Below are 22,932 nucleotides of genomic sequence, written 5' to 3'. Positions count from 1 at the left end.
TATGCACAGTGGTGCCTACTGCAGTTCCGACTTTCCTATAAAGCATTGTACTTGCTTCCTTTTCTTAATGCAATGATAGTACTCTTTTCTTTTCAGTGAAGTGTCAATGTCATTGTCCACATATACAAGATTGTGTTTATGAGTCCAAGTCTCAATCTTGGAACCTAATTCACTTGTGTAACAAACAGTGTCTTTGTCTTCTCCACCATGAGTCCACACTTCTCCTTCCATCCACCATAACTCACTGCCATGTCCTAGATCCCGCATCTTTAACATGGTATCAGAGCACAGACGGGCATGGCACTGCTCCTTCAACTCCAGTTCACTCTCATCTAGCTCAGTTTGAGCTCTGTCCAGCTCAGGCCAAGTCTAGGACCTCATCTTCTACTCTTTCTTCTCACTGCCCTGCTTGGCAGCCATAGCTACACAGCACATACCCTGCTTTGAACACTTATATCTCCTCAGAGAGACCATATCTCTTCACGATTCCTCCTGGGGGAATCTTCCCCAACACAAGGTCCTCCTCCCTGGCACCTCACACCTAAGCATTGTACACCCTGGAGTTCAGCATTGTCAATCTTCTCTGCTTCTGCTTTGGGTATCCTCCATAGCCAACAGGACCCAGCTCACTTGGAGCTTCTTGATCTCCCTCCACAGGCAGAATTTCAACACGATTTCTTCTGGAAAAATGTTCCTTGGCTCAGGGCGCTGCCTCTTGTCACTTTAAACACCAACATTAGTGACCTACAGCTCCAGCATTGCGGAAATTCGCCATCGTTGTCCTGATCTGCGCCGTCCCTGTTCAAGCCCTCTGCGTGCGCCGTGCTGTCCGCGATCTGGACGATTTCCATGGGGTTTGATAGCCCTTGACATAAGCTTCCTAGACATATAAATTTTTTTGAAAATGATCAACTACAAGTCCTGCAATCTGAAAAAAACCAGGCCCCTGTCTCAGAAACCCTAATTCCACCATAGCCAAAATCTCTCAAGCTCTTTTTTTCTCTCATTTTCTCACTCCTGACACTTTACCAAGCTAAAGCCCACTCTAATCCACTGTCCCAGCACCAAATCAAGGAGGGGAAGGACCGGAGAAGATTGAAAAACGACCGAACAAGAAGAATCAAGCTCAACATCAACACTGACATAGTGTGTTTTCACACTGTCATTACCTGTGTCTCTTGACGCATTGTAATATGCTCTTCTACTGATAAAATTTCAGAATTCTGGAGTTGATTTGCTGCTGATCTTGCAACCCCAACATGGGAAAAGACTCTCTAAATGCTCGATTCAAAGGAGTCGGGTTTCACACTTGGCAAACCCGCATCAAGCTCACATTCTGATGAAGAAGGGTCTTTGGGCCATCACAAATGGCAAAGAGAAGAAACCTCGAGATGCGGACCTTGCAGTTACTTGGCAGAAGAATGATGACAAGGCACAAGCCATCATCAAACTGGAATTGGATGACAGCTACATCCATCATGTGGATGCCTGTGACACGTCCCATGACACTTGGGATAAATTGGATACCCTATTTGGTGCACAGTCAAAGTCGTCTAAGTATGGTCTATTAATTGAATTTTTTCGACTTGATATGAAGCCTCATACATCCCTGGCATCCCATCTGAACTACATGGAAAGCCTGCTTACTCAACTTGCAGGAATAAAGCTAAAAATGGATGAAGATGTTTGTATTGGTGTCTTGTTAAAAAGTTTGCCTCCTGCATATGATAATGTATCAACCACTCTAACCAATATGCCTGATCCTCAACTTGTTGACATTAAAGCCTCTCTGCTAGAGGAAGAAAAGAAACTTAAAAGCAAAGAAGAGCCTAGCATTTCAAAAGATGAACAAATGTTATATGTAAACAACAGATACAAAGGCAAAAAGGAACTGCTCTTCTGTGACTTCTGCAAAAGGACCGGACACACTGAGAAGTTCTGTCATGCTAGGAAGAGGTCCCAAAAGGCCTATCTTCCTGTGAAAGAAGAAGAAGACCATGGACCAAAAGATGAAGATGAAGATGAAGATGAAGATCACCAGGATCGGAAGGACAAGTCTCATCAGTCCTTCTACTCTCATTACTCTGATAGATTGTTTTAAAAGCCTTGTATTTCCTTGCCCTAATGCTTCCTGCCATAAGCTTTGTAAACTCTTTATGTAACTTGGCATTACAGTCCCTGTACACTTTGTGAGGCCCCTGTTACAGCCTCTGGATGTCCATCATGTTTTGGTGCCCACACTTAGCCTTTTCTGCGACAGCCTCTGGTGTCTACCATGTTTGTGGTGTGCCCACACTTTGCAGCTGGTTCTCATTACAGCCTCTACACACTTTGTGCCTTTCTAGTTGTGATTGAGGAGGGGTGTTGAGATTCAGCAATCACACTCACTAAACAGCCTCTTTATATGGAGCTTCAGGGCCAAGGACATGCAGGCTAACCTATCCCATATACACAGTGGTGCCTACTGCAGTTTCCTACTTTCCTATAAAGCATTGTACTTGCTTCCTTTTCTTAATGCAATGATAGTACTCTTTTCTTTTCAGTGAAGTGTCAATGTCATTTTCCACATACACAAGATTGTGTTTATGAGTCCAAGTCTCAATCTTGGAACCTAATGCACTTGTGTAACAAACAGTGTCTTTGTCTTCTCCATCATGAGTCCACACTTCTCCTTCCATCCACCATAACTCACTGCCATGTCCTAGATCCCGCATCTTTAACACACTGATGGATGTGACTACTTCTAATTCGTTGCATACTTTCACCCCTTTTGACTCCCCACCGAAGCCTTCTAGGGGTGCTGAGCCATTTGAGTGGGAGCCTTCTTTAGATGAGGAGGATTTACCTTCCCTTGGTGAGGGGGAGCCCCTACCTAAGACAAGTGCATGGCATGTACCGGAGACTCGATAGTCTTCCTTGTAGTAGGATGAGCCTATTCAGATTCCCCGTTGGTATTGATAGCTCATGCAGGATTTAGGTGTTACTCACTTTCCTTCCTCTCCTATAGGTCCACGCAGAGACTGGCTTGCTTACAAGCCCAACGGACTAGTTCACTTTGTGTGAACTATGCTCTTATGTCACAGATTCTTCATGATAGTGAGTCTACTACAGTTGAGGAGGCTCTTGCACAGGATATTTGGCATTAGGCCATGCAGGAGGAGCTCAATTTCATCGAGCATAATCAAACTTAGGAGTTGGTTTTGCATCCCTCAAAGCGGAAGGTGATAGGTGTGAAATGGGTCTATAAGACCTGCGGTGTCGACTCTCTCTCTCTCTCTCTCCCCTAATTTGTTGGGGGTAAAGGCGCCTGTGCCTAGCCGTCCATGTATTAGTTACACTGATAGTACCCGCATACCCATACACGTGTACACTGCAGGTGGCGGGCGCCCATCAGTGTCACTTCATTCTTTATTTTTTCCAGTGACATTTGAATAAAGGGAAGCTAGTCACACATTGTGACTGTTGGAGTTTCCATAGCTCTTGCTCCTTCCACCATAGCTCTTGCTTCCACTCCGTGCTTCCACTTTAGGGCTCACTCCCTTCAATTGGTATCAGAGCCATTGCACCGGCATTGAGGAGATCTTCCCTTTAGTTCACTTCAGCCCGAGAAAAGCTTCAACTCGAAGGTTCCATGGTAGTTCAGCCCTCTTCTTCTCGAGGTATAATTCTTGCTCCTGATTCTTCCCCGGCTGCTCTCTCCACTTGAGGTTTGTTTCAGAGCTTGGAAAACCCTGTTTGAGATTTAGTAAGTACTCGGTAGCAATCATTAGCACCAGCAAAACTAATAGCAAATCAATGTTACTTGCGCCAGTTTGCTGGCTTGAATCCTTGCTCAGCCCGGTCACTCCTCTAGCTCCCATGTGGTCATCGGGCACTTGGGCAATCATCTCCGACACTCCTTGGCATTGGCCACTTTAGCTTTGGAGATCCCAACCTCCATTTCTTGCTGTTATATATAGCAGACTTTCTGTTATGCAGGTATGAATAGAGTTTTCTCAGCTCCATTGGAGCTTGTATATGCTTCCCAGGATGCCCGTATGCTTATGTATTGATATCAAATACTTAGGGGATGAGATGGCATTGATGTGAGATGCCATTGGACTGATTTGAGCACTCTTTTGCTTAGTTTTACAGAGGTTTTTTATTATTGTAATAAGCAATGATGAATGCTATTTTATCAATAAAAGCATATGCCTATTGCTCCCTTGTGCTTATCGATTATTCGGGGTGATGTACTGATGCTTATGGTTCATGTTACATGCTTGGTTACGCTCCTAGATTGCTTTTGAGCTAAGATTGGAGCTTTGAATCTTGACATTGGCTATCATTCACTGTTATGTATGGTTATTTGGTACTCCAGTAAAGCACTTTGCAAGTTACTTGGGTTGGATGCTCCTAGATATATGCTACTTGGATCTTGGATGTATGGATGCCTTCTACATGATGCTTTGAGCTTTGTTTGCTCGTTTGGCATTCGAATTTTGTTCCAATGGAAGTTACTGCTTGGCACTTGGATATTACATTGAGCATTTGGTTATGTAGTTGAGTTTGAGTGACTTCCAGTGAGACCGTGGGACTTGGTGATATGTGCATGCTCTTGACATGCTTAATGTACACAGTTGATGCTTAGTGGGTTGATCTGACATTCCTCTTGGGCCAACACCTATCTCTATCATGATGTTGTCAGTGATGTATGTATCTTGGTTGGCTACGTATTGAGCTTCCATAACATTGCTTAGTCCATTGTGCTTTCGGTCGGTCTTTTTTGTTACTCGTGAGACCCACTCTATGCATGATGGTTATGCCTATGGGATGTATCTCAGTTTGACACACTGATTCTTTGAAAATTCTCGGTGCCAGTCGCATATTCACTCACTGCTAGTTGGAGCTATTCCCTAGCAGTTGCAGTTTGTCTTATATCAGTGATTGCTCTCTTTGGCATTGACTTCTTACTGATGTACTTCATTTTCAGCATGCTGTAATTGCAGTTTACTGCACTGTTTATGCGAGCAATCACCTTCATTTGATAGTTCTTTGCATTGAGTTTGTAGAGAGCTCATTACTTGGTCAATACCCCTTGTTTTCAGCTTGATCTGGCAATGGTTTTAGGGCTGTTTGTAGTAATTACAGCAGCCGGCTTTGGCAGTTTGTGCACTTGTTTGCCTTCATTATGGCTGGTGGCTTGAGTGATAGTGCTATCTTTAATATTGACAAGTTGGATGGCACCAACCACAGCTATTGGAAGGCCCAAATCTGGCAAGTTTTAGTGCAGAAAATGCAGGTTAGGCCTTTGAAACATAAGGATGTCAAGCCCAAGCTTATTGATGCAGAGGATTGGGCTGAATTAGACGAGCTATGTAAGTCCACCATCATATTATCCCTCTCTAAGCAAGTGTTTTATAATGTTGTCTTTGATAGACATTCCACATGGGAATTATGGGAAAGGTTCACAATATCTATGACAAGAAAAGCCCCATTCCTTAAATGTATTGGCTGAAGCAACTCATGGACCTTCGCATGAAGGAGGGCACTTCTATGTTAGCTCCTTGAAATGAGTTTTATTTCATTATCAGTTATTTTTATTCGCAGGGGATTGAATTCAAGGGTACTCTTATTTCCTTGTTCCTCTTAGTTACATTGCTTGAATCATGAAATACCTTTCGTACTGCTATGTATGCCAACATACCTGCTGATGGGTTACAGTTGTAGGATGTAGAGGGTACACTCTTGATTGAAAATGTTAACAAAAAGAATGTTAATGCCTCCCACATCTCTCATGCTTTGATAGGTAGAGGCAATAATGGTAGGAGCGGTTATGACTGCCTGAGGAGAGACTCTCAATAGTCTCGCTCTGAATCATGTTGTCGCAGCGCGTAGGGTTGAAGGTCACCACAGGAGTTTGGCAAGAAAACTGGACAAGATAGATAGAGATGTGTCTTGAAGAGATAAGTAGATTACAGTGAATGTTTAAAGGTTCAAGAGGTATTTCACAGTCAATCATAGGGGTTTGAGAGAGAGGAATGTATGGGGGTTCAAGAGCTTAGGCTCTGGAGATGGTAGAGATAAGAGAAGGGTTGAAGGTTTCAAGCCAAGTTCTTGAATATGTTAATAGAGATTCCAACTGCATGTTCTTAGCAAAGATCACAAGAGTATTATCTCATAAGTTCTAACTCAAATCAAGCTTGTTTTCTTGACTGTAAGAGCAATCACAAATTATAAAATTAAGTACAATATGCTGTCATGTATCATATCCCATCATTCATACATGATGCCATAGCATGAATCAACTTTGCATGATTACATTCAATGTAGATTGTTAGGGACAAAATCTTATGAGTCAATTATAATGTACGGCAAAGAGACTTGCTTCAAGAGAGCTTCAAATTGAGTTCTTGATAAGGATAAGTTACCACAACCAAGAAATAAGAGAAAAAGCTCCTCTTAATTCAACTCAAAGCATCTATGAATGCTCTACAAACATTGCCCTGCCATAGGGGCACATAATACTTGCATATTTTGACAAGATGTCTTCTACAGAGTAAGAAATGAATTAAAAGAACACTATTGTAGCTAATTCTGTGAATATGACTGAAGATATCAGCCCCAAATCAACAGAAATATCTTTTGGATTTCATATCTGATGATAGCATAAACTTCCCCTAATACGGTGTTGGTGCGTTTGGTGTCGAAAGTCTACCACGGGGGTAAGAGATAGCAGGGTGAAGGGAGATTTAGGGAGAGGAGTAGACGGAAGAGAAGGGGTTCGAAGAAATAGAAGATGTAGAAGAATACTCATAGAAAGAAATAGAAAATGTAGAATAATACTAACAAAGATGAAGCCTGTCAGTTTATTTCTGCATTATGAGAATATAAAACTCTTGTAGACAAAAACGTGTATAAAATAATACATTCCTCTATGTTGCTCAGATCGCCAATCTGATGCTTCCATTGGCTCCGAAAGGGAGGTAAAATACCAACACACTTGGCCAGAATTCTGCCAGATCACTCCCTCTTCATCTCCCACTTCAGAGTGTTGTTCACTACTTGAAAACAGCGATCGCGCGTCCCGCAATTTTGCTAATTTTTCTTTTTACATAAAATCCTCTCAAAATAGCTGAAAGCTACATGCTTACTTTTGCATGTTATCCTAATCTAGAAGTTGTCTGTAGTTTTATGGATTTTTATAAGAGATCAAATCTAAAATATCAAAATTGGCTAAAACTTGTCCAAAAATCTAATATTTTTGAACCATGGACACTAACACTAATGCCTAGAGTGGCATCGGCTCTCTAGATCTATAAGAAAGCTGCACTCTAGAGTTTTTTATACGATGTATAGCAGCACGACAACGTGAACAGTCTCGCAATAAGTTTTGTGGCCATAAGTCCTCATTGACTTTTCATTATTGTGGGAAAGCAGAGCATATTCAACCACAGTGCCATAAGATGCGTGAGGACAAGTGCAAGGGTAAAGTACAAGACAAAAATAATGATCACAGCATTATCTCTAGCAAGTTCAATGTTAAGATTAAAGAGATTAATGTTATGTAGACTGATTTTGATGATGATTTCATACTTGCAGCTTCTTCTCTTGATACTTTATAGCTGACCGATGCTTTGTCAAGGTATACTCAGTGTTGGCTGATAGATTTAGGGGCTTCCTTTCATGTGACCCCTCATAGAGAGTGATTTCACTCCTATCGCAACTTGATTGGATCTGTCTATTTGGGTAATGACCTAGCACTCGAGATAGTTGATATTGGTGATGTCCAGTTGCAATTTGGTTCAGGTTGCATGTGTACTCTTCATGATGTACATCATGTATTGGCTCCTATGAAGAGCCTTATCTTTGCTAGCACTTTGGATGATGTAGGTTATATGGTTTCTTTTGGTGATTCCTCATGGAAGATTACCTGTGGAAATCTTGTCATCATATGTGGTGTTAAGTCCAACACTCTTTATTCCTTGCTTGTATTTGGGTTCGCTAACATATTTTGGTAGTGGATACAGTTCCATATGTATCTCTTTGGTGTCGTCGCCTTAGGCACATGTCCTTAAAAGGAATGAAAATGCTTAGTCATTTGCAGTATCTTCTGTCCCTTGACTATAAGTGATTTGAGTCTTGTGATCATTGTTTATACGGCAAACATACACGTAATACACAAAAATTTCAGTATGACACGCATGGGCAAGCCATTGGTTCTCGTTCATTCGGATATATGTGGTCCTATGCCTTGCAAGTTGTTAGGTAGCGTAAAGTATTTCATTAGATTCATTGATGACTATATGCATAAGGTCTGGGCATATCCTATTAAGCAGAAATCAGAAGTCTTGGCTACATTTCAATGTTGGCTTGCTTTGGTTGATAACTAGTTTGGGTATAGATTGAAATGCCTAAGGTGAGATAATAGAGGTGAGTATGTCTCTAGAGCCTTTGAGTAGTTTTATAACGAGAGGGATGTTAAGCGTTAGTTAACCGCCCCGTACACCCCATCCCAAAATGGTATGGTTGAGCGCATGAATAGGACAACTCAAGAGGGAGTTTGCAGTATGCTTAGCCAAGCAAGCTTACTATAGCATTTTTGGATTGAGGCAGTTACTACTACTATACACTTGATAAATCAGTCCCCATATATTGCTCTTGACTATTAGGTTGCAGAGGAAGTATGGTTTGAAAAAACCCCCTCATATGCTCCTCTACGTGTCTTTGGTTGTGAGGCTTTCTATCATGTACTTAGGGATAAGCGCAATAAACTCGATCCTAAGTCTAGGAAATGCGTCTTTCTTGGTTATGGTGATGCAGGTGAGATGGGTTATCGCCTATGAGATCCACAGGCATGGAAGGCTATTTGCAGCCATGATGTTGTTTTCCATGAGGAGAAAATACATAGGTAGCTTAAGCCTATCGTTAAAGTACTCAAGGTAATATTTTAGGAGGAGTATCCTGCTACTGTATAGTCTGCTAGATAGCCTGTTGTAGTAGTTGATGCTGTGTGGGCCAGATCTCTGATGCTCCACAGGACGTATAGGCCCCACAACCACGGTCTACTAGAGATAGACAATAGCCTGTACGGTTTGAGCCCTCTATGGATTATGTTATGGTGACAAATATTGGTGAGCCTATTACTTATGATGAGGCCATGAGCAGTGTGCTTTTGCCATGCAAGTGGGTGTACAAGTTGAAAAGTGCCCCTAGATGTCTCAAGCCAAGATATAAGGCCAGATTGGTTGCTAAGGGCTTTAAGCATGAATATGGTGTGGACTTTGATGAAGCGTTTTCTCCAGCTATGAAGATGACTGTACTACGCTTGGTATTGGCTTTGGTTGTTCAACTTGACTTAGATCTTTATCAGATGGATGTCAAGATGACTTTTCTTCATGGAGATTTCCATGATGAGATTTACATGGAGCAACCTAAGGGCTTTGCAGAACATAGTATGGACCACCTAGTGTGCAGATTGAGGAAGAGCCTTTATGGCCTTAAGTAGGCACCTAGGGAATAATATCACAAGTTTGATGTCTTTATGCATTTACATGGATATTATCGTGGTGATATGGATCTGTGTTTGTATAGAAGAAGGCTCGTGATGGTTGTTTTATGATTTTGATCCTCTATGTGGATGATATGTTGATTGCTGGGAGTGCTCACGATGAGCTGGATGCCTTGAAAAGTCAGCTCAAGAAGAGCTTTGAGATGAAAGACATGGGATAGCCCTCATATTCTTGGGATGTGCATTATGTGCGATCGCTCTAAGGGGCTCCTCTACTTGTCACAGGAGTACATCCAAAAGGTCCTTGAGTGGTTTTATCTGTAGGATGTTAAGCCTATTGGCTATCCTTTACCTTCTCATGTGAAGGTTAATCAGGTTGATTGTTCGTAGTTTGATGAGTAGAAGGTATGGCCAAGATTCCTTATGCACCTGGGGTGGGTGGTTTGATGTATGCCATGATAGCCACTTATCCTCAGATAGCATTTGACGTGGGAGTTGTGGCATGCTATATATGGCTACACCTGACAAACGGCATTGGGATGCTGTCAAGGGTATCATGAGGTACTTGAAGGGCACAACAACCATGTGCATATGTTATGGTGGCCAAGATATCGGAATTTTGGGGTACACTGACTTTGATTATGTAGAACATATAGACAGTAGAAAGTCCACCTCTAGCTATGTTTTCACTTTTGCTGGAGGTGTTGTTTCTTAGATGTGTAGGGTGCAGAAATGCACGGTCCTATCTACTACAAAGGCAAAGTATATTGTAGCTATACGACTGTCCATTTTGCCCCACCTGGCCGTTTCCCCCTGCTTGTCCCCCCCCCCCCCCCCCAATGGCGCGCTTCTCCCATCCGCAACCTTCGACCTGTCTGCGGTGTATAAAAAACAATAGTGTTTTTCCCACCCCACCCCCCCTCGCCATTGTTCCCCCGACCCTCCAATTGCTTCCTGTATCTGCAGCAACTCCCCCCCCCCCCCCCCCCCCCCTCAAGTAGCACCGCGACATGATTGGTAGTTCTCTCAGAAGGGACGCACAATGGAAACCTCTGGTCAGACGCCGGCGCACTCTATGAGTGCCCCCCAGTCAAACACCTTGCAGTAGTCCTCTCCGAGGAGTAGCTCTTAGCCGTCCAAGCTAAGGAGCTGGAGCTAATGGAAACAACGATTTATGGTCAGGTAGTAGGACATTCCTCAGCCAGGGCCCACCTTGCAAGGAGGCTCTCTGGTTAGGCTGCTTAGTGGTAGACCTTGGCATTAGTGATGTGGTCCCTACATTGCATTCGGATTCTATGAGTGCTATTTAGTTGGCCAAAAATCCGGTCTTTCATGCAAAGACAAAGAACATTGAGGTGCATTATCACTTTATTCGAGAGGTCATTGAGGACAAGTCCACTATGCTTGTTAAGATCTCAATTGACCAAAATCCTGTAGATCTCTCAGCGGAGGGTTTTGCCTTTCTTAGGAAGTTGATGGATATTAGACAAGATGACATCTTTCCTCATCGTGCTGTACTTATATACATTTGTACTTTGTCACATTTTTTTAAATTGTTGTCTCCTCACTAGGGTCACATTCGCCTTTAAGTGGGAGGCTGTTGGGGATAAAGGTGCATATGTACTCGTTACACTGATAGTACCCACATACTTGTACACATGTATACTGCAGGTGGCGGGTGCCTATTACTGTCACTTCATTCTTTATTCTTTCAGTGAATTTTGAATAAAGGGAAGGCTAGTCATACATTGTGACTATTGGAGTTTCCACAGTGTGTGTGTGTGTGTCTCTCTCTCAGCCATGCAGAGATACACCTCCTTAGAGAACAGACATATCATTGATGGAGAGTTTTTCTCTACTCTCACTTTCAGATCACTGACATGTTTCCCTTTTATAGGACACTATTTCATTTTTTTAAGTCTTATAGGCATGTGTTTTTCATCTTTTTCTCGTTCCAGATGAGAAACACACCATCATTGTATGTATTGCTTTGGTCTCATAGGCCACATTGGCCTTTTAGAGACATTAATATACTCTCTCTCTCTCTCTCTCTCTCTCTCTCTCTCTCTCTCTCTCTCTTGCTTCTGCTCCGTGCTTCCACTTCAGGGCTCACTCTCTTCATGATTTTCATGGTGATAGTTGATCGAGTTGGTTAAGTTCAAAGTATTGTCATTCTCACATTCTTCCCCGCCCTTACATTGGTATCAAAGCAAGGACTTCTTCTTCGCAAGAACTTTTCTAGGTGACGATCTTTGGGCCCAACTTTCTAACCATGTCAAGAGGTGAAGAGGAGAATTTTGGTGAACAACCAGAAGGCTCCTGACACTTCATATTTGTATGCTTCTTTGATCATGAGAAGATATAAAGGTACAAGGAGCTAGAAGCCATCCAAAAAATTCAAGCTTTGATGGAGAGAAGGGCTAAAGCATAGGCTGAAGCGAAGATCTTTGAAGATTTTCTTACTGAGAAGGCTCTTGAGACAAATGGTATTACAATTGTGAAGGCCTATCTCAGCATGAAAGGTAATAATATTATTAATGCAACTAAGTCTATGAAAGGTAACATATCACCTATTATTCAAGGATCCACCCAAGCGGTGACTCCAAAGTCTCATCATACACAAGCTACCTCCTCTTGTCCCAAGAATCCCTCCATGGAGAAGGGCACGGAGAAAGTCAAAGAACCGGCTATTTCCATGGTAGCTAAATCTCCAAAGATGCTTTTAGAAAAGGAAAACGATGCTAAAAGAGACTTCAAGCTTGGAGAGAAGAGCGTCAAGTTTGATGTTTTCTATGGTAAGAGAGATTCTTAGAAAGCTGTCTTTTACTAGATAGTTTGAGGCTGCTTTTGGTGGTGAAGATTATACAGAAAAAATAAAAAATAGAATGGTTAAAATGGATCTAAAGGATACGGCTTTGAATTGGTAGCTCAAAGTTGTTCAAGAGGAAAAGGAACCCAAGTCTTGGAAAGCGTTTAAGGAGATGCTCAACAAAAAGTTTCTGCCTTTATCCTTTGAAGCAGATGTGCAACAAGAATGGGATGAGCTGAAGCAAAGCCATGGAGACAATGTTGAAACTTATATCAACAGGTTTGCAGCCATTTCTCTTAAGTCTACATCTCTTAATGAAGTTTCTTCCAATATGGAGAAGAGAAAGTTTATCCATGGATTATATCGGACGGTATGGTGAGCTGTCAAGATGAAAAAGCATGATACTTTAGAAACAACCCAAGATGCAGCCTTACAAGCTAAAGGACTACATATGCCATGAATGCTTGGTAAAGGCTCAAAAGAAGAATCACAAAGAAAGAACATCAACATGTTTGACCAAAAGAAGTCAGAGAATCAAGAACCAAAGCTTAAGGATGGAGGTAGACCACCTTTGCCATCCAAAAAGAAGCTAACATATTAGCAGTTAGAAGAATATACAAGAGAAGGATGATGTTTCTCTTGTGGAGAAAAAGGACACATGACTAGTCAATGTTCTAATGAGGCAAAGTAGGAAAACCAACCCCAAAAGACACCTCAAGCAAACAATGTACCTAAGGAATCCTTGTAATAGGATGAAACTCCATTAGAGAAAAGGAAGCTTTTTATGGCTTGGGATAAGATTGCTAATCAACCTATTCTCATTCATTTTGACATAGGAGCTACATATCATTATATCCATCCTCACAAGGATAAGGGAACCTTTTTTATATGTGAAATTGGGTGGCATGAACCATCACATGTTTACACATAATCTAGATTTTGCACATTTTATATCTTACTATTTTTGGAAGTTGCTCAAATGGAAATTCTGTTTGCATCAAAGGCTCTACAATTTCACAAGGAACAATTTTGTCTTTAATAACTATCTCAAATTCATAACCATTTGAGAGATTCTTAGAGTAGAAGCTTTGGAAGCTTCTTTCTCTAGAAAAGTGACATGTGGCATTTAGAAGAGGACATGTGTCATTTTGAAGAGACGAGTGTCTCTGCACTTGTCATTTTCAACGAACACTTGTCATTTGTAGCCTCTACTTTCCACTTTTGAGCACCCAAGCCCCACACCTATATATTGGAGGTCTCTCTCTTCATTTGAAACAAGATCTTGCGTTGAAATTTTAGCCGCATGCTTTGTACTCTCCTATCTTTCTCTCATCCAAGAAACACTTTCTACTTAGCTTGATCTAATTCCGGCACTAAAGAAGAGAAACAACTTGCTGCTCGGAGTTTGGAAAAATTAGAGTTTCAAGACCCTAGTTTTTAGAATTACAACAAATCAGCTGTTTTGTATATGTTTCAGGCGTTTGGTGCCCGTGGTTTTATTTCAATAAATTCTTGAAAAGGGGAAGGGGCCAGTTCCCCTCTCAATGTGGTGTTGACTCTCTCTCTCTCTCTCTCTCTCTCTCTCTCTCTCTCTCTCTCTCTCTCTCTCTCTCTCTCCGGCCAGCATATATGGACACCCATCTCTCCCATAGCGTACGGGTTGCTATCGGATAGATTCGCACCTCCTCACATAGGCTTCAGATGGAGACAGACAGATGGACAAATACCATACGAGGATGGTACCACTCCCTCTTCCGTGATGGATTTAGATCCCTTCGTCTTGTCATGGAGTACGAGGACCAGAGATGCCTAGGTCTCTTCCTCATGGAGCTCGAGAGGCGCTGAACTGCACTGTTGCGAGACAGGAGGCCAACTCACCCAGAGGGACACACAGAGAGAGCAGTGATAGACTTCTTCTACAGAGCCGACCCTACTGACACTACCAGCCTGGCAGAGATAGAGCCACCCCGCCAGACACCTTACAAGCCACACCATGGAGTCACATTGGATAGAGCCATTTCCCTTCATCGAGCACGACGACCCCGTCTACCAAGACCACGTTCGAGAAGGCCACACCACAGTCGGATTAGAGCCATTATCACGAGACACCGCAGACTCACAACCAGGCATATCAGTAAAGGAGCTAGGGACCGCATCATGGCTGAGATCATGTGCAGATCTTGAGATCAGCTACAGCCCATAGTCCCCACCACACTTTTGTACATGGTTCTATCAGATCTGGTTCTCCTTTCCTTTCCTTTTCTTTTCTATCAATGGAACAACACTACACATGGTTCAACCCTAGTATAGTCCCATCATATAGTTATTTTCAGTATTGTTTCATAGGCCACCCACTTATTTGTAATGTTATCTTTTCCTTTACTGATGAGATGACATTATACATGGATGTACTCTGGATTTTGTCTCATAGGCCACATTGGCCTTATGTAGACATTAATATATCTTTCTTTCTTTCTTTCTTTCTCCATCTTCTAAGTTTTCATGGTGATAATTGATGAAATTGGTTAAGTTCAAAGTATTGTCATTCTCACGTTCTTCCTCGTACTTACAAGATTTCCACGATAATTGCATGATGCTCTTTAGAAGAGCACCAACTTTGATACTATGTGAAGTGATGCTAGGGTTTGCACTGAGAAAACATAGAATGCATGAACATGACTAAAGCACAAGCACAAAGACGAACACAATAAACACAAAAATATAAAACACAAACAGAGAAGAGAGAGAACTCTGAAGTGAATGAATCAATGCTGCAAATGAATGTAAGGATGTATAAAATGCTCAAAGGCAGAGCAATGGGAGTAGTCGGAGAGTGATGTCCACCGGAGACAAATCTGAGTTTTGTGACCACCGAGCAAAGCTGAATGTGGAAGGGCAGCAGGGTGGAAATCAAAATGCAGCAGTCTTGGGGCTGAATCTACCAATTGCAGCAATGTACCACCCAAAGATGGAGGCAGCTGATCACCAACAGCAATTGAGGCTTGGTGACAACTGAGGAGGTGTGTGTTGATGCAGGGTGGCCTGCAGCTGCTGTATACACAGGCTGATTTGATGCAGATGATGGAAACAGTAGTAGGTGTAGTCAGATAGGCTGAAAACCTAGGCAGCATGAGAGAGAAGATGATGTCAGCAGGCTGGCTGCAAATGCAACTGACTGAGAACTCCAGGCAGCAAGGCATCAGCTGGGAATAGGGCGCCAAGGGCTGGAGTGAGTGGGGCAGCAGTCATCAGCAACCACCAGACAGCCAGTGGAAGAAGGCTTATGACTGGTAGAACTTGCAAAAAGGGATGAGTGGATTGGCTGGGTAGCCTCCTATTTATAGATGTGGATTGAAACATCCCCTAGGATCCAACCTACACACGAGACATGACACAATCCATACTCACAATGAAGGGGACTGGACATCAGACTCACCTCCATAGCCATAGAGCCAAACGGACTCACCCTCAAGCTTGGGAGCTAGAAGCACTCTAGGTCACGATCACATCCCAAGGGTTGGTATCCCATACCACCAGTCACACAATCTTGGTGTATGGATGTGTCGACCAACGGGCCGAGTCTAGGAGTGGTGATCATGCAATGAACAAGGAACACTCATCTTTTTTATACAAAAATGAAGAATGATAACTCTTCATCTGCTTCTAAGAACAATCTGACCGCTGCTTCTAATATATCAAGCTCATTGTGAAAGTACAATAGAAACTATAGATTTGAGTTCAATAATGCTTGATTGCAATGCTACTATGTGTTCATCTCTAATTATGCTTAATAACAGTGGATCTTGAATAAAATTCACGATCTAATTTATATGCACTTGGAATCAGGTTACCTTATTAGCAGTCCACTGTGCGGGCTGTGTCTACTATATACTTGCAGAGCATCATTCAGATGAAAGTCAAACCTGGATTGGTGCAGTCCTTCCACATTTTAAGGATACTAGCATCAGGACTAGATATGTGTACTCAATGTACTGGTCAATGACTACTTTATCCACTGTTGGATACGGGGATTTGCATGCTGAGAATGCAACTGAAATGATATTTAATTTTTTCTACATGCTTTTCAATCTAGGGCTAACTGCCTATCTCATTGGCAATATGACTAACCTAGTGGTGCATATGACAGGACGAACAAGAAAATTTGTAAGCCTAGAACCTTCTATTTGTACTTCATTTTGAGATTTCATTTGTTTCATTTGAAAACTGATCATCTTACTTATTGTAGAGAGACTCTATTCAAGCAGTGTCCAGTTTTGCAAGCCGGAACCGTCTTCGTCCAGGACTACGAGATCAGATGATGGATCACATGAGGTTAAAATTTAGAACAGAGAACCTCCAACAGGAGGAAACAATGGCCATCCTACCAAAAGCGATCCGCTCCAACATTTCCCAATTCCTTTTCCTCGAGACTTTACAAAAACCTTATTTGTTTGTTGGAACATCATATGATTTCTTACTGCAGCTGGTACAATTCTTTGGAAGTTGATTGTAGAGACTATTGATTTTTTTTGTTTTCTCTGTTTCTTAAGTTGTTTTTAAATTTATAAACCTTTGACATGTTCAAAGGTGGCGGAAATGAAAGCAGAGTATTTTCCTCCTAAGGAAGACATCATTCTACATAATGAAGCTCCGACGGCATTTTATATCCTAGTTTCAGGATTAGTGGTAAGTTTCGTACTGCTTCAAAAATAGTGTCAAAATTCTTTATAAATCTTCTAACACTATGCTTTTCATTTTGTTATTACATAGGAAGTATTCACATATAAGGATGGAGTTGAGCAGGTGAGCTATGTATTTGTAATTAGTTCTTTGGTATGAGGTATTGCCTATTTTATTGCAAAATTTTGCCATGGCTTAGTTATAGGGATATAGAATTCATCTATTTCAATGTTATCTGGGTTCTCCTTATTGTTTTTGAGAAACAAGAAAATTCTATTAACAAACTCCCTTTAGGAAAAAATATCCGGAGGCAAGTACCAAAAATAACCCGGTAAAGAACTTTAAACCCAAAAATATACAACAAAGTGAAAGTATATTATGATGCTTGAGTAAATAACCAATCATGATGTCTATAGTGCCCAAAACATGTGTGGCTGACCCTGGAAGAAAGTGCTAGAATCCTAGGCCATGAGAAAAGCGTCTCTCCTCCTGCTTATTGCCTCTGAACCACCATGTATCTTCTCCCATCTCTCTCAAAGAGAACAAACTCTCTCCAAATTGTGGAGAGATTCTATAGTAGATATGTCCAATAGACCTATGACATGACCGTATTTGGTGGTCCAAATGCACCAAGCAAAGATGGCAGCTATAAGCTCTGGTTTATGGCAGTGCCCCACATTGACTCTGGAAAATCCATCGTGACAATCCTGCTCAAGAGCTGACCTGAAATGAGATGGCCATGACTCCGCTTTGTATCCTCATATTCATAGGTTGGGCCTCTGTCCACGACCCATGCAACCCTCTCACAATCGTAGACTCTGTTGAGCCATGAAACACCATCCTAAGGGTTCTTTTCCATATCTGTTGAGTCCTATAGCAATCCCATATGTAGTATCTCCATATGTTCTCCAGCTCCTTGCATCTAATACAGTTGATTGGAGTTGTGCCATAAATAAGCCAAGTGCCAATTGTTAGGCGTGAACGCTACTAATCACAAAAGGAGTGAGATCTTTTTTTGGGTCTAAAGCTATCCCTCCGATCTCCTCTAGAAGTTGGCAAAGAAAGGCGATGTGAGACCGTATGGCATCCAATACTCTATCATCAACTAATTCTACTAATCTGTGTATCCAAAGGAGCAAATCCACTCTCTAGGGTCCCACTATAATCTTTGAAGAGGCCTCCTAATACCTCTATCCATCCATCATTTTTTGTTCCAAGAAAAGAAATTTCAATTAATAACACCTTGGAGAAAAGCTTGAGGTAAAATAAAAAGTACAAGAAACTTGCGAAGAGTAACTTAGTACATCACAAATGGTTTTGTGAACAACAAATCCAGTAGGTTGTAATGCCAAACCATATGAGAGGCAGTATGGAAGAAAGTGCCGGAGTCCCATGTCCATAGGAAAGCCTCTTGTCTCTTCCTTGTCCTCTCAAAGCTGCTCTACATCCTCTCCCATCTCCTAGAAGAGTGTGAATGATCTCTATCCAAATCTGCGATTAGACTCTTTGTTGTGGATACATCCAGAAGGTCAATAACATGATTGCACCCCGTAGTCCAGATATATTAGGCTATGTTATTGATAATCAACTCCCATATGTGGTAGTGTCCTTGAATCCACTACACTTGTGAGTAATCTAGAGTGGGGATCTTGCTTAAATGTTGTCGAGTGATGAGAAAAGAATAGCTCCCCTCATCCTCATAGCCACATGTTGGACCTCTACATGTGACCCATGCTATAGCCCCCCAAGTTGCCACCATGGTCTTTGTTGTGTCGTGAAATATCATCCTGAGGACTCTCCTCCATACCTCGTGAGATCTAGGGTAATCCCATGGGCAATGTCTTTGTGTCTCCTTTGGCTCGTTGCATCCCATGCATGCTACTAGGTACCTGTGTACCGCTAGGCTCTTGTGAGCCACAAGCCATAGGAAGAGAGAGATTGTTCTAGGCCTAAAGCTATCATGTAGCCTCCTCAAAAAGTTGTATAGGAACTCATTGTAGATTCCCTCTTTGTGCCAATGAGTGGTAATTGCTGGCTTGTGTTTTGATCTTTCTTATTTGTATTCTCCTCCCTAGCCTAGTAGAAGACCATGTCGCAAGGTCTGTCAAGGAATAGATCCTTCCACATCTACTCTCTTGGATCATACAAAAAATTTGTGGTCTCCTTTAGAAAGCCCAATATCTCCATCCATCTACTAGACATGTGGCTAGGTCTAGGTCAATGTGCCACTTCCTCTCAAAGTGAGACACTACTTTGTTTGGAGAATCCAATGAATGCTATTTGTGTCAGCCTACCATTTTCTTAGTTAGTCATCTTCTGGTTGCGAGATCCGTGAGATTTTGATGGAGACATTGGAGCTTTTGAGTGTTGTAGATCATTTAGTTTGTGTGCATTTCTTTAAGAAACCTTTGCTTTGGTCGGGCTCTCGTCTCCTCCAAACCAAATGAAATTTTGGATAAGATGCTTCAGCTGGTTGATGCATGACTTGGAGAACCACATAGTCACAAGAATAACCTGGTTGGTGACTGCTACTCTCTCTACTAGTGAGAGTCTTGCTAAGCTCCAACAAAGAAGCTTTAATCGTATGCTCAAGACGAGAGGTGCCAACTTCTGCTGCTATGGACCATGGATTCTAACCTCCGATTTGAAATAAGAGCCTCCTTTAATAGTTTCTATATATCTACCTCTCTTTTCCTCAAGGTCCTCCACCATATTGAAGTTGTTCCCTACTATCCAATGATCCACCTATGCTAGAGACTGAATAAGGGTAATCCAAAATTGTTTCCTATCTCACTGGCCGTTTGGGGCATAAATGACAAACAGATTGATAAGTCCTCTACTCTCATTCAGACTCGCATATTTCTCCCTGGAATCACAATACCCTAGCATGTACCAACTGGGTCCATTGGTCCCCAATGCATATGCATACTCGAGCTTGTACCTCTATATCTCCACGACTGTTGCCCAATAAGTGCGACTTAGGATTGGTAGTAGCTTCCCGCAACATTAGGATATCCTCTTTGCTAAGAGATGGTGCTCCTGCAACATGAGAAAAACAACTGATCCTCCCACTAATGCTTCGTGCAAATCATGCCTCATGAGGCCTTGGCCCTATTTGAAGTGTCATCCTCTGAAGCCTCGTACATTCCATGAGAGTATCCTCATGGAGTGCATCTCAACCCCTTAGACTAGCATGGCTTTACCACCCATGCTTATGAATAATGATGAATGAATAGATACAATGCTCAATCCAGCAAACATACTATGCAAGGCGAATACTGAACCTTGGAACTCTCGTGTCTTTGGAGGACTGAGGTAGAGGATGTGAGCTAGAGTGTGTCATATTCTTTATGGATCCCGAAATGTAGCACACAACCTCCAATAGTGTGCAGCAACAGCACATGCAGAACTGGAGAGTCTAGATTAGACTGGGACAGCTCAAACAATTGCAGCAGGCTGAAAACCATCAGAAGGATGCAGGTGACTTGCTGCAGCAAAACACAATAGTTTTCCTTTTTTTTTTTGCAAATAAAGTGTGGCTAATTATATTACTTCAGAAAAAACATGAATACAAAGAAGTGCTCATGCTCAACAGACCAAGCTGGAGCTGGTGAAAGTCATAGATACATCATATATACAAGCCTCTCAAGGTGGTCTGGGGGGGATAGGGGCAAGAAGCCATGGAGGGGGGGTGTATCTATCAGAGTGCAGCGGTGCGGAAGCGTAGGACTGAGAGAGAGAGAACGCAGAGAGAGAGAAGGGAGAGAAAGAGACAGTGGACGATGAAGATCTGCTGTATATAGAATGCTGAATACAAAGATATACACGGGCGCAGTGTGCTGGACTGCGTGTCTCCACCTCGACGATGCAACCTGCTGTCCACCTCGAAGTCTGCTGCAGTCTGCACTGTCTGCTGTCTGAAATCTGTGAACAGAGACAGAAACTGCGAGTCACCGGTCTGTAATCTGCGTCAGAGAAGAGTGTACAGACTGCTGAAAGTGTCGACTATAAATAGTCGAAATCTGCCGGGAAATAGGGCGCAGCCAAGAAATAAGTCGGCTGCATTAAATGCAGCCGACTGGGCTGCAGGCAGTCGGACTGCCACGTGGCAGTCCGATTGCACAGTCCGACTGTGCAGCTGCCCAAGAGAGTCGTGACGGATGACCTCATCACCACCACTAGAAAGCAGCCGAGGAAGGGGCCACCAAGCCCTTCCCGCGATCCGAAGAAGAGGATCCCTTCCGCGCCTTGGACTTCACCTTGGTCGGAGGATCGGAGTCAGAGTCAAATGAAGGAGAGGACTCATCAGTAGAGTCAACATCCCGCGTCGTCTTCTGGTCCTTCTTCCTGGAAGCCGCTAACTTCTTGCAGTCCTTCCGCAAATGTCCCTTCTTGCCACAGTGGTAACACTGGGCCTTCGACTACTTCTTCCGGTCACCCCGCTCTAAAGCTACATAAGCCTCACCTCCATAATGTGCCGGAAGCCGCCCCTGTAATCTCAAGGATGTCTCATGCTCAAGAAGCATCGAGGTCATATGTGTAAAACTGACAGGAGTCGATGATGTCTGCGCCCGCAAAGCATTGGCCACTCCATCAAACTCCGGGGGGAGCTTGTAGAGGACCGTCCCGACGAGATGCGCCTCGGGAAGAGCAGATTGTATGTGCCGAAGTTGGTCCTGTACCTGCGTAACACGAAGAAGAAAAGAGTGAATAGTATCTTTCGGCTCAAACTTCATCTGCTGGAGCTGGCCATAAAGTGTGACTGCCCGCATGGTGGAAGGTGCCTCGTACATCTGTTGCAACTTCTGCCATACTTCAGGAGATGTCCTACAGGAGGTAACCGCCGGTAAGACCGCTTTAGAAATACACCGAAGCAACGCCGAGTAAGCACGGGCCATGTGAGCACCGCTTCCTCATGGTTGTCCTCATCAAAGTCTTCAGGAAGAGGAAAAGGACGGAGAGGACGAGGAGTAGCTCCACAGACGATGTATCATAACCGCTTCTGCACAAACCAAGCTTTCATGACAGCACTCCATGTGAGATAATCAGGTCCATGTAACTTATCATCAGTGGAAGTGCACGGAGGAGCCATATGGAGAGGATAAGAAGAGAAGTAGAGAAGAGATGGAATGTAGAGAGGAAACACAGTCAAAACACAAGCACAGACTTCAGAAAATGAGAGTTCACATGCAATATAAACCAAAATCTGATCAATAGAAGACAAAATCTGCTGCAGAAAGTCAAAAAATCAGTCAAAAACTGCCAAAAACAGCAAAAACGGCCTGAATTAACAATCACCCAGCCATGAGAGATGCTGAATCAGCAAAAACGCAGGCTGTAAACTGGAGAAAAACAGGTAGAAAACTGTCGCTAGCAGCTGCTGATGGAAAACGCAGGCAGTAGAGGGTGCGTAGGCAGCAGGCGATGGTAAAACTGCAGAAAACGCAGGTCAAACAGGTCGCCTGTAGGGAGCAGCAGCCGCCTGAGTAAAAAAGGGGAAAACAGTCTTGAAATCAGCAATAAAATACAGCAGAAACACAAATCCTGAAAACTGATACCATGTCAGAAGTGGAGCAGCGGTGGAAGCATAAACATGTGCTGAAATAAACTGCTGAAACACAAGACAAAAAGAGAAAAGAAAAGAACGCGATACAGATGAGAACTCAGATGTATGCACGGGAAATGGAATCCATATATCTGAACACGAGACAGTCGCATACAACAGTGAGTCACTGGCTGCGTGGGCACTGGCACTGGCACTGGCACTGGCTCCTCTCTCCACAGAGTCTGCAGATGGTGAAGATGATGATGATACTGACTGAGGAGGAGCACTGTGTATAAATAGGCTGAAAAAGTGGGGAGCAATAATGCTGGTCGGACAGCATTAGTGCTGGCCGACTGGTGCATAAAATGCCCCAATGGCATAAAATGCCACACCAGAAAAAACCTAAAA

The 22,932-nt window shown here is 42.8% G+C and overlaps 1 protein-coding gene across 4 annotated transcripts in view; it reads left to right on the top strand.

The window, feature by feature from the left end:
• Window positions 1–22,932, top strand: part of LOC148026139 (potassium channel KAT3-like) — a 120,841-nt gene that overhangs the window by 46,204 nt on the left and 51,705 nt on the right. For all 4 annotated transcript variants that reach the window (XM_087693418.1, XM_087693415.1, XM_087693416.1 and 1 more), the window contains 4 exons: window positions 16,146–16,463; window positions 16,546–16,785; window positions 16,887–16,985; window positions 17,070–17,102. In XM_087693418.1, the coding sequence (XP_087549544.1) occupies window positions 16,146–16,463; window positions 16,546–16,785; window positions 16,887–16,985; window positions 17,070–17,102 (690 nt within the window). The remainder of the gene's footprint in view (window positions 1–16,145; window positions 16,464–16,545; window positions 16,786–16,886; window positions 16,986–17,069; window positions 17,103–22,932) is intronic.

Source organism: Lygodium microphyllum, chromosome 14 (genome assembly GCF_053477565.2).
Source record: "Lygodium microphyllum isolate KBCC chromosome 14, Lygodium_microphyllum_v1.1.10, whole genome shotgun sequence".
NCBI lineage: Eukaryota > Viridiplantae > Streptophyta > Polypodiopsida > Schizaeales > Lygodiaceae > Lygodium > Lygodium microphyllum.
Note: the sequence above shows the minus strand (reverse complement) of the source record. Positions and strands in the feature narration are given on the sequence as shown.